This window comes from Ixodes scapularis, unplaced genomic scaffold, assembly GCF_016920785.2.
Source record: "Ixodes scapularis isolate PalLabHiFi unplaced genomic scaffold, ASM1692078v2 PGA_scaffold10__122_contigs__length_95168666, whole genome shotgun sequence".
NCBI lineage: Eukaryota > Metazoa > Arthropoda > Arachnida > Ixodida > Ixodidae > Ixodes > Ixodes scapularis.
This window is the reverse complement of record NW_024609836.1, coordinates 1,788,893-1,810,575: the sequence shown is the minus strand read 5'-3', so window position 1 is coordinate 1,810,575 and position 21,683 is coordinate 1,788,893. Positions and strand designations below refer to the sequence as shown.

The 21,683-nt window shown below is 45.2% G+C and overlaps 1 protein-coding gene across 4 annotated transcripts in view; it reads left to right on the top strand.

Annotated features, from left to right (window-relative positions):
* The first annotated feature begins 955 nt into the window (after positions 1-955).
* The window catches only part of LOC8029739 (calcium-independent protein kinase C), a 63,021-nt gene continuing 42,293 nt past the window's right edge, over positions 956-21,683 (top strand). For 3 of the 4 annotated variants that reach the window (XM_029985462.4, XM_029985461.4, XM_029985460.4), the window contains exons 1-5: positions 957-1,615; positions 2,280-2,331; positions 14,427-14,586; positions 20,015-20,046; positions 20,123-20,205. In XM_029985462.4, coding sequence (XP_029841322.1) covers positions 1,253-1,615; positions 2,280-2,331; positions 14,427-14,586; positions 20,015-20,046; positions 20,123-20,205 — 690 coding nt within the window. In that variant the 5' untranslated portion in view covers positions 957-1,252. Of the gene's footprint in view, positions 1,616-2,279; positions 2,332-14,426; positions 14,587-20,014; positions 20,047-20,122; positions 20,206-21,683 lie in introns of all 4 variants that reach the window. The other variant, XM_029985459.4, reaches the window with a different exon arrangement.

Sequence of the window (21,683 nt, the reverse complement as noted above, 5' to 3'; positions counted from 1 at the left end):
AACTGGGATCAACTAAGCAGATATAAACTGTATTCTTTTTTAATTTCTTTTATTATTATAAAAATAATTTGACATAAAAATGTTTTTCTTACAAACGAACATGAGCGATTGATATTCGCTTTGCGTACTCGAGAACTTCGAGATATCTCAGATAGCTCTACAAATTTCCTGTGTTACACAGGTTTCCTGATAATAATGCGATCGCGCCGCTTCCGTCAATTCCCACAATTTTTTGTTCCTGCTTCTTTTTTTTTTTTTTTATGTAAGATAGCGTGAGAAGTGAGTGCCTATTCGCATATAGGCCGCAATTCTGGCATAAGATACAATATTTTTTTACCGTTCGTTCTGTCCCCCCAGTGACACTCCTCCAGTCGCGACGGTGACAATGTACATGGTATTCTGTATATAAATTAATCGAGCTGCAGGTGCTGAACGATCCGGTACCGAGAGGGACTTCTTGTAATTGCTCGAAATCCGGTTGTTCCGAGCGTAATTTTGGGTTTCGGTAACTTAAAGTGCAGCTGTTGCACTCAACGTTGGTGGCGCCCATTATGCCGCTAAAGGTAGAGCATCGATTGTAGGTGCTGTTTTGTTTACCACGAACAGGGGAGAGTCGCGTGGTCTTCGATCGTTGGATGGAAATGACACGGGGCCCCTGCGTGACCCCTTCCCCGCACGTCTGCGGGGCTGTGCGGGACAACTCGCTTTGGCGAGCGATTGCCTCTGGGCTAGGAAAAGAGTTCCCGCTTGACGAGCGGCCCCAGACGAGTCCGTGACACGGACAACGCCGGCGGGGCCGCACCGTAACCATTCTCGGGGGCATCCGGGAAGGGTCGGCCGCGATCTGGGCGGCTGACCGCGAGCGGCCGGACGCTCGCGCAAGGCTGGCGTCTCGCTCGCCCTCGGGTCCCCGCGGTCGCGCTCGGTCAGCCGGTTTCCGGCGGAGGGAGCGCGTGAGCGGCGCGCCGACGTCACATCCTGGGCGCGCAGCGCGTCCGCCCGCGAGCAGTCCGTGGTCGTCGGTGCGTCGTCGAGCGACGGAAGGCGCCCGAGGACTGCGGCTCCGCGGAGAGAACGCGCGTGCGCCTCGGGCCCTGCGAGCATTGTGGGATCGCGGTGCTCGAGCCGCATAATTAGTCCTGGGTGCGAGTCCTGTCGGCCCGGGTTCGAGCCAGCCAAGCAGCGAGCGGGCGGAACGACGCGGAGGATGCGCGGAGCGGTGCGGGCCTGAGCGGGCGAGCGCGGAGCCGACATGCCCACCTTCACGGGCACCGTCAAGCTCAAGATTTGCGAAGCCGTGGAACTCAAGCCGACGGACCTCACCACTCGGCATGTGAATGTGGTCGGCTCGAAGCCTCAACTGATGCTGATAGACCCCTACGTGTCCATCAATGTCGATGATATCCTCATCAGCCGATCCAGCACCAAGCAGCGGACGTTCAAGCCCGTCTGGAACGAGTACTTCACGGCAGAGGTCCACGGCGCCCAGAACCTCGGCTTCACCGTCTTCCACGCAGCCATTCCGTCGGATGACTTCGTCGCAAACTGCACCGTCTCCTTCGACGAGCTGGTCAACTCGGCCAAGGAGCAAGGCAGCAACGAGAACGACATTTGGGTGAGCCCCCTTCAGACCCGCTACTCAAGTCGGACGCGCGCGCCGAGGGGGGAGGCCCACCCAGCTCGGGTCCGAGCGGATAAATTAAGAGCCCGCCTAGGCCTACCCCGCGCCTCCGGGGTCCGAACCCCGGCGCGGTCCTCGAATTCCACGCGCCGCGCTGGTCAAGGAGTCACCCGTGCCCGATCCAGCGAGCGAGAATCCTCGGGCAGCTCGGCTTGAAGGCACGCGCTCGCGGTGCAAAAACCGTGTTGATGGGGCGGACGGCCGCTTCGGGGCCTTCTCTTTGGCTGGCCGTGCGCTGGCGGGCGAGGAGAAATTCCCTAAAGATGCCCCGCAAAAGTGCTCAGATATCGGGTTTGTTTTCACCAGTAGGAGACGGGTTGTTTGTGTTTTGCAGAGGTGCGGCGCCGTTCCGACAGCGAGAGCGCGCCTGTCACGCTCTTTAGGGGCGACCGGCGCCCCGCTCCCAAGCGAAGCTAATTGGCGCTACTTTGTCGGCACGGTCTGGAGCCGATGGAGCGTGCCGAGCGCGTCTTGCACCCCGATTGCGGTACGCGGAAGACTCCCCGCGCGATTCCCGCGCCCGATTTTTTCCTCCTCGGCGAACGTTGCGTGGGAGTATGTTGATGCAGGGGAGATGTGTCGTTGTGTTCCCCCGCAGATCGACCTGGAGCCCGGAGGCAAGATTCATGTGGTCATTGAACTCGTCTCAGGTGAGCACCCGCCCGATCCAGCACCCAGGAAATGGTGATGTGTGTGCAGCTCTAAAGCACTGAACACAATCTCTAAAGGCCATGCGCCTCTAATTTCACTGAAAGTAATTATAGGTTATTTTTCCCTAAACAGTCGGCGAGAGGGCATGCATAAAGATATCTACTTTTTCACAGAGGAAATCGAATGCATTTATTGTCAATTTAAATAGGTTAAATTAGCAAATCTACCAGTCATGTCTGCATGGGCAGATGCAGGAATTTCCTGAGGGGGGGGTCAGGTGTTGGTCAGCGTACCATATTTTCAGGGACCCCCTCTCCTTCGTTTTACGCCCTAAAATTTACACAAGCAGAAATCAAGAGGGGGGTCAGGACATCCAGAACCCCCCCTCTAAATCTGCCCCTGCATGTCTGAGTTTTCAAAGAAACTAAATGGGTATGGGATGAAAGGGAGATAGGCTTTGTCACTCATCTGGTCAAAACTCAATGAGACTTCCCATTATTTGAGGAAAGGACAGTTCACACAAGGCACAAATTTGTACTTGCGAGTAAAAAAATGAGCAACTCAACGGGGTACTTTATTCGGTATTTCGATCGGGCGGAGACCATCGCTTGTTCCTGCTCAAAGGCGGATTTAGAGGGGGGGGGGTCTGGATGTCCGGACCTCCCTCTTGATTTCTGCATGTGTAAAATTTAGGGCATGAAAGGAGGGAGAGGGGGAGGGGGTTCCTAAACATATGCTACGCTGACCAACACCTGACCCCCCCCCTTCCTCAGGGAATTCCTGCATCCGCCCCTGATCCTGCTTAGTATTAGTAGTGCCACTTTTGTGCGTCCCCCTGATTTTGTTTGAGGCTGCTCGAAGCAGATCATTGTATTGTCAGGCGTGTCTGACTTTTGAGTAAAATAGGAGTCCTGAAGAAAGCACTCTCTTTAGAGGGACCACACTCTGCAGCGCTTACGAACATATTTACAGCAATGCAAAAATCAACGAAAAAGCTGGAAAGAGTTGCAAGCACACACCATGGGCTGCACATCCTTTGGCATTTATTTCTTTTATCAATTTTATAGATTTTTTTTAGAATTTATTTTCTGAAAAGTCTGACGCAGCTCAGTGGCTTTCCTGCTTAAGTTCATTCGAGAAGCCGGTATTCGGCACTATTTTTAAACATTTCATCCTCATCGTATTCCCCATCTCTCAGCCCTCATCTTCCCCACAAATGACGTAAGGTCAAGGTGGTGGAATAATCATTAAAATATATCTTAAACAAACAAACTAATTACCTTTATTCCAACCAGTGAAAAATATATTTGCTTATAATATCATGAGAGTAGTAATATATGAAAGAAAGTGGCGCAGTGCACCCTTATTCGTTCTGTGGAGCATCTAGTAATTATTAGGCATCGTGTGTATAGAATCCTGCCCTCCCTTGGGTCATCTGCAAAGAAACTGTCAAGTGCAGAAGTTTGATCAAATTTTGTGGATCACATATTCAGTGCAGGTGTATCGTGCATAACATACCCTGCTTAGATACGACCTCCTGTGTTTGTGCCGTGGGAGCATTAAACACTTTGAATATACACCACTTCATGAAAGCCAGATTCTCCAATGGTTAGGTCCCTTATACCAGGCTGCCTGTGCTTGCCTCGCTGCTCTGAAGCAAAATGTATTTTTGCATGGACTGCTTTGTCTATATGGATTGTGAGCCCCCAAATCTTTAATCTTTACAGCACGCAAGTCTTTGCAAAGCCTATTCTATCATTGGTTTGACTTGCACGGTTTTTGTAGGATCTGGCTACTCTACGTTAATTACCACTGTTTTCGTTTCTGAAAGTTAAAATCGGGAGATGTTTTGCTTTGGGCAGAATATTTTTTCGCAAATGCGTATGTGCACCTAAAGCCTGAAATATAGCATGTAAAAAAATTGCGCCTTGTGGGTCAGGTGTGGACACAACCATGTCGGCATCTGACCCGTAATCTGCATCACAATTTGTTGCTGGTTGCAGATGATAGATTCACTACCTGTGCAGTCTTAAGTGCGAGGACATGCGTCGGTCACATCTGGTCGTAATAAGAGTTAAAACGTTTTCAGCTGTGAGCTGCCAAGCTTGAACGTAAATCTCCCCAATACCACGGGCTTTGATCTGACCGCTCACAGCATGTAAAGATGAGATTGTTGCTACAGCATGGTCACTGCTGTGTAATGCATGTAAAAAACCCCAGGTTAGTGGTTGTTGCAAAAAGCAAAAATATGCAAGAACGTTGAGGAAGCATCATAATCAAAACCCTGAGACAAGGTCCGATAAAGTAATGAACGAGACATCTTCTTCATTATTTTATTCGTCTGTGTCTCGGGGTTTAGATAAGATGAATGGTCATGCTGCACTGCACTGACTAATCCACGCAGCCAGTTCGACATGGCTAAATTATGGTGGCTTTTTCTTTTGGCCTGTACACATCGCGACACTGTTAGTGCGAACACGACATTGGCGCCTTTTCGCATTTTATTACGAAAAAGTATTAGTGGTCACACATTTTTACCCCCCCATATTAGAGCCCTAAATGAGCTCTTTCTATAACAATGATACCTTTGATGACAACCTTTCGGTTCTAAGAGAAAAACACAGAAAATTTTTAAGTGGCAATCGCTTGTTCGTGCTAACAGTGTCGGGCTCTGTACCTCTCTCTGAGCGAAGATTCCTTACTTCCTGGTGCATTTGTTGGAAACTTTAGGACGCTCATTCACTTGAAAGCCTTCCAGCCATGTGGCATGTGTCTTGGCTTCAAATGTTCATATCATGTTCATCCATCCATTTATCCATTTGGCTATTCATCATTAGGTGCAAAAAATCATTAAAGGAGCTGTGCAACAATTTCAGGGCTTTGCCTAAATAATAGTGTAAGTTTATGCCTGACACTTCTGAAGTGAACTACAGAAAACAGATTTTGCCTGGATACCCTATTTTCATTTAAAAAAAAAAATGAAAAGGATCCAGGTTTTTGCCGCCTCTCAACTCGTACGTCGTCTTCTGGGTCACGTGTGTAGTGACGTTGATGGGGTAGGCGCGGGGTTCCGGAAAAGTTCTCTCTTTAGAGCCATCAGTGAGCAGCGAGAACTCATCCGCTCGCGACCACGTGACCACGTGCTGGCGGGTGCCGCGCGAACAATATGGTGCAAGGAGGAAAGTCTCATCCGGGTCCGGCCATACCCGTCCGGCCCTGTCCCCCTGCAGCTTCTGGCGGCTGTTCGTGGTAGCAGAGACAGCTGACGGTTTTGTGGACTTAGGATAGATGGCTCCACTAAAACTCAGTATAATAAAAGTTTTGTCGATGATACCAAGTTTTTGACGCATTTATATATATGTTGGAACGACAAGATTTATAGGAAAGTTACCTTTGTATTCGCACAACTTGCTATCTTTCTACAAGATTCCCCATCGACGTCATGCCGCATGTTTTTCATGGCCGCCGCTCGCGGCTGCAGGTCGGGGAATATTCTAAGTTTTGCCTCGGTATTACGCGGCGGAATCGCAACATTCTGTCATTTGTGACAAGGTGAACAATATCAAAAGCAGAAGAGGCCAATTCTTTCAACGTTAAAATCGTTGCACAGCTCCTTTAAAATATGGATACATACAATACTGTTGTAAGGGAACTAACTATTAGGGACACACATGTGCACATCGTCCTAGCCAAAATATAGCAAGCGTCGTTAAAATACCACATGTTAGCTGGTGAAATTTCCACAATTTTAGGTTGCTATAGAAATTTGTAGAAATTTATGTTGCTATAGAAAATCGTCATGTAGCAACAGGACGTCAAGTGCCGTTGTGGGAAAATAGCCATAATGGGATGCTAAGTGGAAGGTAACATCTCAAGCTCTAGGGCTCTGGATAGTCAACAAATGAAGAGTGTGGCTTAGAGGAATGACCTGTGGAGATTATGGCACTTCCCTGGGCTTGAGCAAATTTTATGAATAGCATAAACTTTCAAGTTCTCCTCAGTGGGTAAACAAATAAATAAAATTGGCCACCTGCCTGGCTGTGTTTCTTTTTGTGTGCGAGTAAAAGATAAACTTTTTTCTTAATATTACACAGAAGAAAGAGCCACATTGAATATTATTTGGCTGATATACTGTGTGTGCAGTGGATTTATAAAATGAGCTTAAAAATATTGAAGAAAACAAAATATTATAAACCTGCTAATCTGTTGACTAGACCATACCGCAGAGAACTTGAAGCATTGATTGATTGCTTGATTTTTTAATTTTGATGCCCAGCTAGCAGTCATAACTAGGAATGTGGAGGACTTTTACCAAGCTTAAAGTTTAACGTCGAATCTCGAGGTTGAGCTTGTTCGGCGAACCTTAAAACTTTTGTAAAAATTAAACAAAGCCTGACTTTTCAATTTCAGCACAAAAATCTAATATTTGGTGTATATATATATATATACAGTAGTTTATTTTTGTTTTTTTTTTATTTAAGAAATAACTGGCAATGTTTACACAATACAAAAGAAAAACTTTTTATTGTTTAGTTTGTTATCCTCCCTCTTCAGGTGGTGTTGACTTCATAACGAAGAAACGGAGCATGCAAATTCATTTTCATTATGACTCAGTACCGAATGGCCAGGTTTTATACATTTCTGGTGTTAGCTTGTTTGAAGTTTTTGCACATGCGCATAATAGATGAGATTCAGTTAAACTTTTGTTGAACTGCTTTATTTATTTGAAAAAGTCGAATCTATTCGAACTGCAACTTCGGCAGGTTTGCAGCATCTCTCTTTATAGCCTCTTTTGTAGTGTACTCAATGACGACAGCATGGTGTGGGGCAACAGAAAAAAGAAAAATGCAACAAAAATATTTGTGGTTGTGTTTGTTCCTCTTTCATTGTCTCCAGTCTTAAAATTTTTGCCGAATTGGGGAAATTAAACTTTTTGTGCATGCTGTTTTTTCAGCATATAGGACAGGCTTCAAGTTAAACCGCTTACAAGTGCAAATGCTCCAAAGAGTTGTGACAGGGAAGGATGTCACATCTCTTGGGTCTTTGTGTTTTCTGTTTATTTTTCTTTTAAATTTGGGTGTCTGTTCTTTTTTGGGGGGTTGATGTTTTCTTACAGGTTCGGTGTTTTTGGGTAAGTTGGTTGAGTTGTTAACTCTTCCCACAAAAAAACACTGAATCTGTAGAAAATAAAATCAACCCCCTCTAAAGAAAACAAAAAAACAAAGAAATTTGGAAGAAAAAAATTAACAAAAACACCCCACAGAACCCTAGTCATCAGGAATTACCATTGGCATTGCTTTGGAAAGACAAGTGCCAAAGATCATCTGTTGGAATTTCCACTTTATTGATTGGCAGCACTAGCATAATTTATCAGCTTGTTTGCACACCAAAAACTTGTGGCCAAAGTGTGTGCATACACTGACTTGTCGGCGGGACGTCTGCCAGCAGAGAAAAGCTGAAGTTGACAAGGAATTTAGTCAGCAAAATAGCAGGGAATTCGGACAAAGCATCACTAGAGTTGGGGCAAATTTGTGCGTGCCATAATTCTAGCTTTACTTCATGCTCTAACTGACACAATGTTCCATGAAAACTTGAAAATTGTGTTGAATGTAACTGTTAGTTCCATAAAGGAGCAGTAACTTCTCACTCCTGTACCACATGACACATAGCATTTGTGGGTTTTCTTTTCTTTTCGTTTTAATTGAAGACTCTCATTAAAATTACTAGTCTATGCAGTAAAATTTGGTGCCTCTTAATAGTTTCGAAATAAAATGTAAAAAACAATTGGCAGATGTTGCGTTTGCACTAACAGTGTCGCACAGTGTACCGCATAGGCTCTGGCCTCAAGTCCGTGGCACAACATTTTTCTACTTTTTGCTAGATTAGTCGAGAGAAGTGTAGAGATTTATTTATGGTGGACACCCGTGTCAGACTGGTGACTGTCTGCTCAAAAAAATACAGATACTGCATTTTTTTTTTTTTAATGCGAAAGGAATAATTTTCTTATGGAGCGAGCTGACGTCATCAGTTTGAAGCGCAAAAACGGCTCCAAGTTTCCGCGATCGCCTTCGGTTCCATTGGCTGGCGCGCATTGACGGTGTTCCCATTAACCTCTGCGCCATGGCCTCAGAGTTCCCGAAGCGCGCACGCGCTAGTACGCAGCAGACAACAAAGGGAGCGGACGAGCAGACGACAAAGGGAGCGGACGAGTGGCTTGCATGCTTTCGCATTCACAACTCGTAAGAAATGCTTAGGTGTACCTCGAGCTTTTTTTTTTTTAAGTCAAATATAGTTGGAGAATGAATCAGCACATCTTCTATGTTTCTCTATTTGTCGGCTTTGTTTTCGTTACGAGGTTCTTGAAACTGGGCAGCCTGCCAGCTGTTTGCCGCCTTCCTGGCTGATTATTGAGTCGGATTGGCCATGTTTGAGCTTGTGGAAGAAGGGCACGTCCTGTTTAGCTCCCCACCGTTTGTCCCCGTTGTTTGCAAATGGACTGGATTCATTTGTGAACGACGTGTGTAGAGTACACACGTCACAGTGATGCACCTCTAAAAGTCTCTCTAAAAGGTTTCTATAACTTCATGCAAAAATATGGCGATGAGTTCTTTATCGTAGAATGTTACGTTCGTGTTTCTGGAGATTATTTTAGAGCAAATCGTAAGATGTTTTCCAAAGCATGGAATGCTCTAGCAGAATCCCATGATCCCAGAATTTTTGTCCATCTGTCCTTGCATTTTCCAGCAAATTTTAGCGGGGAAATTGATGTCGCGTAACCCTTACACCAATCCAGTTTCCTCGCTAGATATAGCGGGGAAATTAATGTTTCATGACCACGTGACACCACTTGAGTTTCCCCGCTGAATTTAGCGGGGCGTCATGTGACCTGACCGTTGCATGACCCGATAGAAAATATTGGTCACTGCCCAAAACAGCTGTTTAAGGAACAAATTTGAATGATCGCTCCAGATACTGCATTCCATGCATTGTTGGACTTTGGAGATAAATGTTGGTGCAAGAATTTTTGTTTACCTCAAATTCAAAGTTTTCTAAAGCTTTCAGTCATTGTCCACAAAATTTTGAGTTTTTGGGACTTTTATTGCCCCTGGCTTAGGGAAAGACAGCAGTGGGCGAATTTATTAAAGGGGACTCTCCATGGAGAACAAAAGAAGGGCTGAGCCTTCCACGATATAAATGAATTGGTCACCAACTCGCCCAACTGCGTACTCTACTGCAGTAATAAGCATATAAAGTTAATGAAGTATGTTTGTGTCTCGAACAATTCCAACACAGCAAGGTGCAGTCTGGCTCCATCATTATATTTCGTTCACCCCTAAGCCGACAGTGCAGTGGAAGCTCATTGACCAGTCGCACGTTTATCTTTTGCCACGTGATCTCATCCATAGCCATGCGCAAAGAGCGGGGTCAGGTGACGAAGCCGAGGCGGTCGACTGGTCCGGCGTGTGCGTAGCTCCCACCACCAGCTTAGGGGTGAACAAAGTACACCCAAGTAAAACTTTTCAACTGGGATCCAACTAGTCCCAGTTCAACTAATTTATGGAACAATTCCTAGTTGCGGCTGGTCTCCCAGTTTGTGCAGGCCCCGGGTCAAGCGGGTCCCAGTTGCAACTGGTCCCAGTTAGAACTGGTCCAATCTGGAATTGGTCTCAGCTGGATTTGGTCCCAGTTACCGCTGGCACTAACTCTAGCAACGAAACACGACACAAAATGGAAAGAAAGCACGAAGTTGGGCTGGTTGGTGCATTATGAAAACTTGAAAACAGCGCAGAATAAATGAAGGACAAGAACAAAAAGTGAACGGACACAATGCTTTCTGGCAACTGAAGTTTATTCCTCGCAAGAATAAACTTCAGTTGCCAGTCAGCGTTGTATTTGTTCATTTCTCGTTCTTATCCTTCGTTTATTTTGCACTGTTTCCAGGTTTTCACGAAATGGAAGGTGGACCAGTCTTTGTTGTCAAAAACTTGGAGAATAAAAATAAACTACAGGATTGGTGACGTAAGCATTTTCGAGTTGAAGGAAGCATAGTTCAGTTCTGTGAGAAACGCTTCAGCTGCCTCGTGAGCCACTTGCTTGCGACGATTGAATCGCCCTTGCAGAGGCAGTTTTTGTGCGGATTGAAAGATTGCCCGCTGGCGTCTGCCGGCATCGGTGAAGACATCCTCAGCTTCTCCCCCATCCGTCTGGTTTTTCCTAGGTGCCGTCCAATCGCTGAACCGCACCTTTCTGTATTCGAAGTTCACTCCTGCCGCAGTGGTTGCCACCATGGCGTGTTTACAGTTCAGTCGAAAAAAGCGCCGATGCTTTTGACATTTTCTTATAAATACTTAGGTGTTCACGTCGACTCGCATCTCTCCTGGAAGGTACATATTCAATCACTGTTATCATCGTGCAATCATTGTTTGGGCTACCTAAAACACACACTTCGTTGTGCTCTTCCTCACTCAAAGAAAACTGCATACCTTTCATTGATTCAGCTGAAACTTGGGTACGCATCGAGCATCTGCGATCCTTACCAAGCATATTTGATCACTGAAATAGAAGCCTTTCAAAACCGTGTTGCGCGCTTTATTTTTTCTGATTATTCTCGACATTCCAGCGTCACCTTATTAAAACAGAAAGCCGACCTTCCAGAACTGGCCTTAAAATGCAAGCTTTCTTGCTTATACCTTTTTCATCGCATTTACTATGCACCATCTCTCAGCCAAGGCACCTTAACTCAGTCGCATTTCGTTACACCTCGTCTTAATCACTCATGTAAGATTGACAGTTTCACCTGCCGCACTTCTTTTTTGTGCTCCTCCCTTCCCAAAACAGCAGTGTGGTGGAATGATCTAACAGAGCGCATCGTCACTGTGATTAACCCTGATAGCTTTCGTTCTCTTATCAGCAGCCTTTTAGGCATTGTATGACATGATTTCTTGTATGTTGGCAACACTGTGGAAGATATTATTTTTTGTTGATTGATTTACAATGTTTTATATGTTTGCACTGCTGTGCATGTTTTTTATTATTTTTTTGTTTCATATATGATGTACTTGTCCCCGCCTTATGTAATGTCCTTCCCAGAAGGACCTTTAAGGTATTTCAATAAATAACGACACATTTATCGATATGTGAACTTGGGCGACGGCTTCTCTACCGACCGCGTCTAAAGCCCCTTCGTGTTTTAAACGTAGCGCAAGGTTCGTTGATGCATGAGGCAAGTGCAATGTGCAGCCCTTGGAAAGATCATGGCGGCACAGCGCAGCACTGAGCTAGATTTCAGACGCCATGAATTTCCCAGAAGTGGCGCACGGCACGAGCCTCGAGCATTTCTACAACAATGAATGGCGTCACTTTTCCCAGGATAGAGGAGCTTTAACCGCGTCGCATATGCAGTGCCATATGTCGGCAGCGTGTAAAACTAATCTGCACGGGTCGGCCACGGTGGCCAGCTTGCTCCGATTGCCCAAAACATTGATTTATTTCTTCTAAAATATTGTAGGTATTTAAATTAATGTTTTAATACATTTTTACATATGTACATAAATGTTTATTTAGATAAATGCATTTTATGCCTCTATATATTTTGCAATTTATAAAATAAAAGTTTTTGTTAAAATTTTTTTATTTATTTTTATAAATACAATAATGCGCATAGTAATGAAAGGTTTATTTGTATAAATCTATCAATTTCCTTTCATTTATTAATCCTTAAGGGTCCTCTTTGCAGGGCATTACATAAGGAGGGGGCAACACAAGAAATTATACAAGAAATGAACAACAACATAAAAAATACCTAGCAACGCGCACCCATGCAACGTAGCTAGAAAAACCTAATTTGGTGTGGCAAAATACAACATGATGGAGCTTTTGAAAACCACAGGGTCAGCTATTGTAATGAGCGATTCTGGAACATTGTTCCATTCCACAATTGTGGGTGGGAGAAATGATTTGTTAAAGGCATTACTGGAACCCGATATACGTCGAAAATTGTAGGAGTTATTGAGGCGATCAGACGACCGTGCGAGAGGGCGCAGGAATGAGCTTCGAACAGTGGGATGGTAGTGGTAAAGTTTATGGAGTAGGCCAAGACATTTATAGTTTTTTTTTTATTAGCAAAGATCAATACACTCCCTTGTCAGAATTAACACACCATCTCAACTGGAAATAGAAAAACAATTGGAACTCCAACTGGGAATCCCTCCAACCTCCCTGCTCTTTCCCCAACTGGGCATGGTCAGACCAGCTGACTCCAAATTGGAAATGGTTCAAGCCACTTGACGCCTCAGCTGGTCCCAACTGGACCCTTATTAATCCCAGCTGATTCCCAGTTGGGAATCAGCTGGGACCAATCATTCGAAACCAGTTGAGATCCCAACTGATTCCAGTTTGCAATTTTCGCCTAGGTAGTATTGCTATCGCGCTTGCAGTGCAAAAATTATAGTTAATAAAGGGTGCGGCAGTGGTGCAAACAGATGTATGCAAAGACCCCGAGCAAAGCATATTTGTTGGCTTAATCAGCAAGGAGATTTCACGTCCCGCTCACTGCGCGCATATACTGAGAAAGAAACTGACCTTCAAGCTCCTGTTGTCAAAGTGCGCATAAGTTCATTCCTCGGCAAAAGGAAGCCGGAGAAAGGCCAATGAACATCTAGCAAAGAGTCCAAGAGAAAGGCCAGTCAGCTTGGGGCTTTAGGGCCTTATCCTCCCTACGACTGTTGTCGTAGAGAGGTTACCCCTTTTTCGTGATAAGTGATTGAAAGACATTCTTTCGTGACGCAATTAAAAGCATGCAGAACCTTGGCTGTGGCTTGGGCGCATACCAATAAACTCCGAAGACTAGCCCCCTGGTTGCTGATTTATCGAGGTTGGGGAAAACTGAAAACCTCAGAATTGAAGGTATCCTTGAGCAAGAAAAAGAAATGCTTTACAAGAAGATTTTTATCTACAACTTTATTTTGCATCCACCTGGAATGCAGCCCACACTGAACTGTCTGCAGAATTGCTTCTTTCTTGGGGAACCACACCCTTAGCCTCATTTCTTTCTCTTATCGGTTCCGGGACATTTTTTACGTGCTCCATTCACGTACACGGTCCCTTGGGGTTAGGGAATCCCACGGCTGTGGTCTGTTTCTTCGGCACGAGCCCCGACAAACGCGTAAGTTTTGTTCAATGCCAAAAATAAACGCCAAATTAAAATGCTGCATCCGTGGGAAAGTATAAACCCCGAAAAAAACACCCCTGAATTCGAACAAAAATAAACGCTAAATTCACTAAACCCTAATTACGACTCAATACTATGCGATTGAAAGTTTAGTGTGAAACCGTCCTTGTCTTTTTGAAACGGCGACGACTTGGTAACTCGCATGTCTTGGTCAAACGTGAGTGAGGATGCCGGCCCATACTCTTTCACGCCCTGTTCACCGTCACACCGAAGAGCACCGGAACCACTTTTCCTGTGCGTGTGAGAGAAAAAGGGTTTGAGCAAGGAGGAATTTTTCGGCTAGAAGTTCTGCCGCTTTCCAGCATTGGTCGTACTTATGGGTCGAGCTTGGGGGATACCGTGGGGACTTGGCTGAGGGGGCTCTGCAGAGAGATTTGACGTCACAAGCGAGGTGTTTCCCAGATATATTTTATGGACCCAATGTTTGCCATTTCATTGTAAGCTAAACATTTCTTCCTAAGAAAGGCTGGTGTATGTTGTTCCTTTTCGTTAAATAAAGTTGCCCTGAAGAGGCTTGGAGGGAGGGGAGCGGACGCTGCCCTCTAAGCCTTTTGAGGGCAACTTGAAGGGAGAGGAAGGGGAGGATGCCTGGAAGGAGGAGGGGAAGGCAACCGCTAACCCCCCTCCCCTTTTCCTTAAATCCCGCTTTTGACTCTGGAGGGGCTTGAGATGGGTCTTGCTTAGAGGGGAAAAGAAAGGTGACTGCTTCCCCCCCTTCTCCATTTTCCTTAAATCCACTCGCGCTTTTGACTCTGGAGGGGCTTGAGATGGGTCTTGCCTTGCCTCGAGCCTCCCCGGGAAGGAAGGGACGCTCCGTGTGTCGTTGGGACGGTTTGGCGAGCTCGGCCTCTGTTCCCGTTGCAGCGGAAAATGTGGAGAAGCCGCGGGAGTTCAAGCAGCGGCAGGGGCTCAACCGGCGGCGCGGGGCCATGCGCCGCCGGGTGCACCAGGTCAACGGTCACAAGTTCATGGCCACCATCCTGAGGCAGCCCACCTTCTGCTCCCACTGCAGGGAGTTCATCTGGTGAGGCTCCTCTTCGTTCAAAGCGACACCTTGCCTGACACACCGGTCGTGTCACACCATGGAATCACGTGACACCGTGGGAATCTGATGTCAAACACACACACAGCATGTGCCCGGCTTATTCGCAACTCATTTTGTGCGTCTCGGAGTTTACCAGATACGACCGAGATATACTTGAATTTTCTATTTATATTTGAAAACACAAAACACTGCAATCCCTAGGTGGGATTCTAGGAGAGCGCGTCCCAGTTATGGCGGTCACATGACAAGTCTGCAAAATGCTAGAAATGGAAGCGAGTTGTGCAATAAAAAAAAAATCCTGCAAACTCCTGGTCAAAAAAGAATTGATTTTGTGAGGTGAAATGCAAACAGTAACAACAATGACTGTGAAACCATGTTATTAGTAATGTTTTTTTAATCCCTTTGTTTTCTTGGAAAAAAAAACATCTGAAACGGTTATGCGAGTGAAAAGGAGGTATTCTTAGTTTGTGTGTCTGTTTGATGGGGTATCATAAAGAAAAAGCAATTATTTTGGAGGTTCATGCACACTACTACTTTAATAATAATGATTAGCTATTATTACTTTATTAACAGCCACTACTTTATGGTGCCCATTAGTTAACTTGTACAAAAACTTTAGTTGAGAATGGCGATTCCTTTGAGATAGCGGCACTGCAGTAAGTATGCTCTCAATAAAAATTCAGTTGTAGAAGTGTGTCCAGAGTTATTGTAAAGAAAGCAAACCGCCATTCTTTGTAGTCTGTTATGTTTATCATGGGCCAGGTCCACGCGACCCTGAGACATTCCTGTAGCGATCCCACATGACAAATGGGCTTGCGAGCCTGTGAAAAATTTTTTTTGAGCAGTCTGAGCAAAAATATTTTGAGCAAAGCATTTTCTGAGGGTAAACCTTTGCAGTGTGCATATAGTTTGAACAGGCGTCAATCCACCTCTTTCTGAAGAACGAGTGCCTTGAAGGAGCAGACAGGCCAGCTGGTTTATATCTGAGACATTTTGTGTTTGTCCCCTTTTTCAAGCGTCATCCCCGGTTTTTCAAAAATGTGTAACTGGTGACCCCTGCTGAAGACTTGGTTTGAGGTTCTCTTGGTATGAAACTCAAGGAAAGAAAAGGTGCCATTAGGAAGGAAACAGGAGAAGCTTGCTTCTTTGTACAAACTGGAGTGAAAGATTACCCAGAAGGGGGATGGAACCAGCTGAACATACTATACACTGTGTCTTTTTTTTTGCTTTCCAGATTTGTTTTGAAAAAAAAGCTGTTAAAGCTACACAAATGTGGTCTGTGCAAGTGAGTCATATTACCAGGGGGACATAACAAAGCGCAGAAAAACTGTCACGATAAGTCGGATAATTCACTAAAATGTGTTAAAAGAACCATGAAACGAGTTTTGGGCTGGGATAAATTGAGATTTTACTAATGGCATATCGTTTAGTGTGCCAAAAGAAAACTAGTAAACGAGGGTCGAAAGCCAAAAGCCTGCTTTTCGGTAGGAACATTTGAAAATATCTATTTCTTGCCTCCTGTAGCATCTGCCTCGGTTGAGGCGTTGTAATGCAGGTCACCCCTTTTATTGCCAGAACCCGATTCCCTTTTATTGTCACAACTCGTGAGCTCCATTAATGCTTCCCTGGCCCTGTCCCATCTTGCTTCCCACGGCCTTTCGGGTCCATTTTTCTTTTTGCGCCAGTTGGCGCTACCTGTTGCTCGACGACACTGCACTTCCTTTCCTTCGAAAGCTCTCTCCCTTTTCACTGTGATGCATCCGCAATGCCCAAGCGCATCAGCCGAACCCAACTCACGCATTAGATACAAGCACACAGCGTCACTTCATAGTCTGCGCTCGTCAACAGTCAATCCCTCGACAAATATTATTATTATTATTACTATTATTATTATTATTACTATTATTATTATTATCGCTAGTATTATTATTATTACTATTATTATTTGAATTTGCGTTTGTAGCCAGTGAGTGCCGTGATTGCACTTATTATCACATTTGCAAATAGCAAGTTCCTCGGTGTGCTTAGAAAGCACGGTGTAAGCTTGAAGTCATCACATCTGGTGCTGAAGCACGTCGAAATCACGTGATTTCTCATTTCGCTTTTCAGTTGACGATCAAAGCTAAGGAGGAACAAGTTGAAAAATCATTTCATGGTCCCTTTAATTAACTTTTTTAATTATTGAAAATATACATACGGTTCCAATTAGAAACTTGCTGAGCGTCATTGAAAACTATACTGTCAAGACCGGTTATAGCGAAGTCAACGGGAATCGGAAATCACTTCGATATATCCGCTGTTTCGTTATAACCGACTTCGGTTAACAAAGTGCAAAAGGGAATGGGAAATTGTGATCGCTTCGCTGTAGTTGCTATTTCGTTATAATCGACTTCGTTATAACCGGTCTCGACAGTATCATTAAATTTGAGGAAGATGTGGAGCACGTGGGAAGCATGGTAGTCCGCTAAAGTTACAACTTGCATAACAGGCGCAATTGCGAATGATAAGAGGCGGGAAAACTGTGCGGGCGTGTTTTTGCACTACAGTGGACTAGAATACGGGGTAGTGTTGGGACTGGGACGGCTCGGCAATGGGAGCTTGGGAGGCTGCGCATGCAAACAGCAATCGTGGCGCTGCAGTCGACAGGGCAGCGGAAAGTCAGCACATGCTGTCGCACGTGCGCGTGCATGCGGTGCACAGCCACCATTATACTGACTCTGCTGCTGATGTTTCGGTGTCACACCTATCGCATTCTACACCACACGCCTCATGCGAGCTGCTCCGATCCGAACACTACCCCATATTCTAGTACAGTGTATTCATACTTACTGCCTTGCATGTGTTGCACATGTAGTAACTTTTGCTCACTACTGCGCTTCTATTCGCTCTAAGCCTTTCTAAACTCGACTGATCTTGTTTTTGGTGACGCCCAGCAAGTCTGTAATTGGAACCACGCTTATTTTCACTAATTAGATAATTAATTTACTTATCATGACACTTGGTTCCTATATTATGTCCTCCTGGCCATATGACTCAACTGCACAGACTGCATTTGTGTAGCTTTGACTGCTTTTTTTTTAAACAGTCTGTAATGCCTAAACAAAAGACCTTGTAGAGAAAAGCGCTGGCCATTGACGATAAGCTTGACGGCTGTTTATGTCCCATCCCTTGCGCTACATGAGAAAAAAAATGTTCCTGCGGGGGACTATTGCTTCTGGGCAACGAATAATAATAATAATACTACTAATAATAGTAATCATTATCATCACCATCGTCGTCATCATAATTATCATTTGCAAAGTAGCATGACCCCGGGTGGCTTGCAAGGCTAAACCAAACAGACGAGAGCCTTTACGCTTGTGTGACTGCTGGCCAGACACCCAGGGCAGGAGAAAACAAAACAAACACACTACTGCCTCAATTGCGAGAAAACACAGCGTAGGGCAACTGACTCTGCCCAATTGTCAGGGATGGGAGGGTGAACAGACGGGTGCGGCGAGGACGTCTCCGAGGACGGCGGGGAGCGCAGAATGCAAGTGGTGCATAGTGCAGGCGTGCGGCACTTCAGGCTGGCCAGATCTCGATTCGAATGTAGGGGTGGAGTCAAGTGCCTTTCGTAGAACCGTCCAGCGGCCTATGCAGTAAGCCTGCCCCGACCACACTCCATCAGGGTCGAAGAAGCTTTCAACTTTAGAAATTCAAAAGCGGAGAGTAGCGGAAACATAGTAGAGGGAGAAAAGGAAAGTCATTACCTTTTTGACGGTCGAGTGTTTTTTTCCTGAAAGATGCGTCCCAGTGGTCCGGTTTTGTTTGGAAAGGAATAGTACAAAGAAAGGGTCAATGCGCAGGTTTTTTTTTCCTAATTATCTAGCGGGAGCACGTACAGTGCTTGCAAGCTTTCTAGGTTTAGAAACATAAAATGAAAATATTGAAGGCAAAAAGTTTTCACCTTGCTTCCATTCGGTTTCATTTTGACACACCTTCTTTTACAACATTGTAGCGGCTTCAGATTCCTAATTGGAGGTACTTTGCAAAAATTTATCGTCAGATGATGAGCTATCATTCTCTAAATTAAATCCCAAAAAGCGTCGTAAGTGAGGGTTCAATCCCTACCCCTGCCAGTTTCGATCTGGATGAGCATTGTACCAGCGTGCGGTCATGTATCACTACTGCGTGATGCACGTTAAAGACCCCCAGGCTAGCGGTTCTACTGCACTGGCTTAATTTCTCAGCTACAGCTGAGAGACAAGTCGCCCATTGAGGCAGACTAAGGTCTGGGCTGTATAAACACACATACAACCCAATTTTTTTCGAAGAACCAGTGCTTCCATTGGCACTACCACTAGAGCGACCAGTAGGTGAAGTGAGCATCACGTGCTCGAAGCGTCTAATTTGAAAACTATAAATAGCCCAGCAATGCCAAACAATGTGCGAATACATAGAACATTTATAGTTCACCAAAAAGAACATGACGAATAGCAACACCTCCCTCAGTTTCGCATTTAGGTGCGCACTTTCAAATATGTGATCACCGCCGTACGTGTGCGGCAACAACCGTCAAAAGGTTAATCGCAATAGAGTCGTCAGTCTAGCGTTGGCCTAATTTCTTGCAGTTTCCAATTGTCTTTCTCTTTTTAAATGTTCCGCTGGTGCTGTGCACAAGCACAACCCAACTTGCTCAGTCCCAGCTCGTCATAAGCCACAACGGGCACAAAAGTAATTTTCCCGGAGTTCAGTCTAGGTCACCGTACCTCAATGGACAACAGGACATGTTGTCGTCATTTGAAAGAATGTTCGTTCTGGCTCGTGCCACGCCCACAGTGCTTGCTACCGAAAAACTCTCAAGCTGGGAATTCGGAAAAAGGTGGATTGATAATCACCCTTTTTAAGTTTTCAAGCTGGCCATTGAGTGTATTATCCTTAATAGTGCTTAAAGGTAAATGCACCCTATCCACCTCTTATACAAGCTTGAACATGTTGAACATGTCAAAGGGCTCTCAGTTAGTATTATAAATATAATAATATAGACTACTAAGCACAATTAACATGGGATCACTTCTTTCAGGAAGTGATTCTGATTTTTAACTCGCTTGTTTTTTAGCTTCATTTTGTATTTAATTAGCAAACTTTACTGATTTGTTACCTGTTCATGCTCCGCATACGAGATTTTTTGTTAATGGAAGGCTATAATGCTCTGGCGCTGAAGGTTGTTTTGTAAATAAATAAATAGAAAAAGACAGAGTGGCTTAAATCCCCAGGCTCACTCTAAACTCGGTGAGACAAATTGCTGCCTGCACGCAGCAATCCCAAATTTTTATCAAAGGTGTCTTTTGGTAGTGCATTTTAGCTCGCAAAATTTCAAAGTGAATTCATGATAAGTGAAGAGCTTCTTTTTCTTTTCTTGCAGGGGCCTGGGTAAACAGGGGTACCAATGTCAAGGCAAGTTTTGCGTACAGGCAGACGAGCTCTGCTCGTTTGCGTGTCGTGCTTGGATCACAGTGAGTTGTGTTTTCAGTATGCACGTGCGTCGTCCACAAGCGCTGCCACGAATTCGTGGTGACCAAGTGCCCCGGCATGAAGGACAGCACAAACGACGAGGTGGGTGGCGCCTTCTGCTCCAAATCGCTTTGATCTTCTTGTTTTTCTCGAGTGATGGGTAGAAGGGAAGGAAAATAAGGTAGATCTAGGAGAGTACCATGTTTTCCAGACTACTCGCAACGACAACGTAGATGGCAGAAGAGACAAGGATAGATCTTCCAGGATTTTCTGCGTGCCCGCCCACTGACGCTGGTCAATGCGCTTAAAGCAATTGATTTGGCTACATATTCGAAGCAGTCGAGGCAGGAGCACATTGCAGGCGTCGGAGATGTTGACGTGCGTTAGGAAAATAATTTATTGATTTTCAGAAGTTATGGAAATCTCGCAGGACTTGCAAAGTTTTGTGGAGGGCGGCCGCGTTTTGGGTGCCGGCCACGTCATTGTATGTGGCGAAATATTTTTGAAGGTAATAAAAATGTTGCAGTGTTTGCACCGTGCCTGGCCGCCAGTGCTTTAAAATGGGGGTTGCGCAGGGTGACTGTCAAGCTCTGGAGAAGCAGCGTTCGCAGTGTTTATGTTACTGTGTCGAAGGCTCAAAACTCACTGTGGACCGTCACGATTTTACTGCATTACAACGCACGATCAACCTGCACCATGGTTACTAATAGGCAGTTTTAGCATAGCTTGACCGTGGGCTACCGTACAGTGCGCCATCGCAACTAGGAGCTCGCACTGAATTTTTCAAGCATGCTTTTCAGCATGTGCCAGGAGCATTGACGTGACAACGCAGTAGCCTGTGGTAACGCCATGCCAAAGAAGCCCAAACGCCATGTTTGGGTGTTTTTATTTATTGTTCTATCAAAAGGAAATATTCTATTATACAGTATACTACACCCGTGTACCACATTGTTCACAGAGTCGCGACCCGCCTCTCCAAAACGGCCCTTTCCGAGCACTCGTCACGAATGGCCGGCTAACGCAGACGCATTTAAAATGCTGCGAGCATTTTCAACTCTGTCATTCACAAAATGTGTCACTTCTTGTCATAGTGAACGACCTAGAAAACACAAATCCAGGCGTAGCCCGCAACCGTAAATAGTTTGCGTAAAATTTCAACCTTTAGACACGCAAAATCTGTGAATCGTAGTCTGGAAAATATGGTAAGCTAAAACCCTAAAGTCTAATTCATTCACACGTTTGCGTTTGAGTGCATTTGAGTTTATTGGGACCGCTCGTAATCGCGACTAGAGAACAGATGGGCACACTGACGCTACCTTCAGTCTGGTCATACGCAGCCCTGGAACTTCATATGACCAGATTGGAGGTTTTGCAGTATTTGCAAGGTCAAGTACTCTGCGAGAAATGGTCGCTTGTAACATTGTCAGACATATTTCGAGCATACAGTGGATGAGGGATGCGCAGAACCTGTGCAGACCGGAAGCATGCCAGGCTTATTGAATACGTGGCTCCGGTGTTTTATCTCGTAAGCAGTCGCAGGCTGCTGTAAGGTCACACTTGAACACATATTTGTAAGCCGA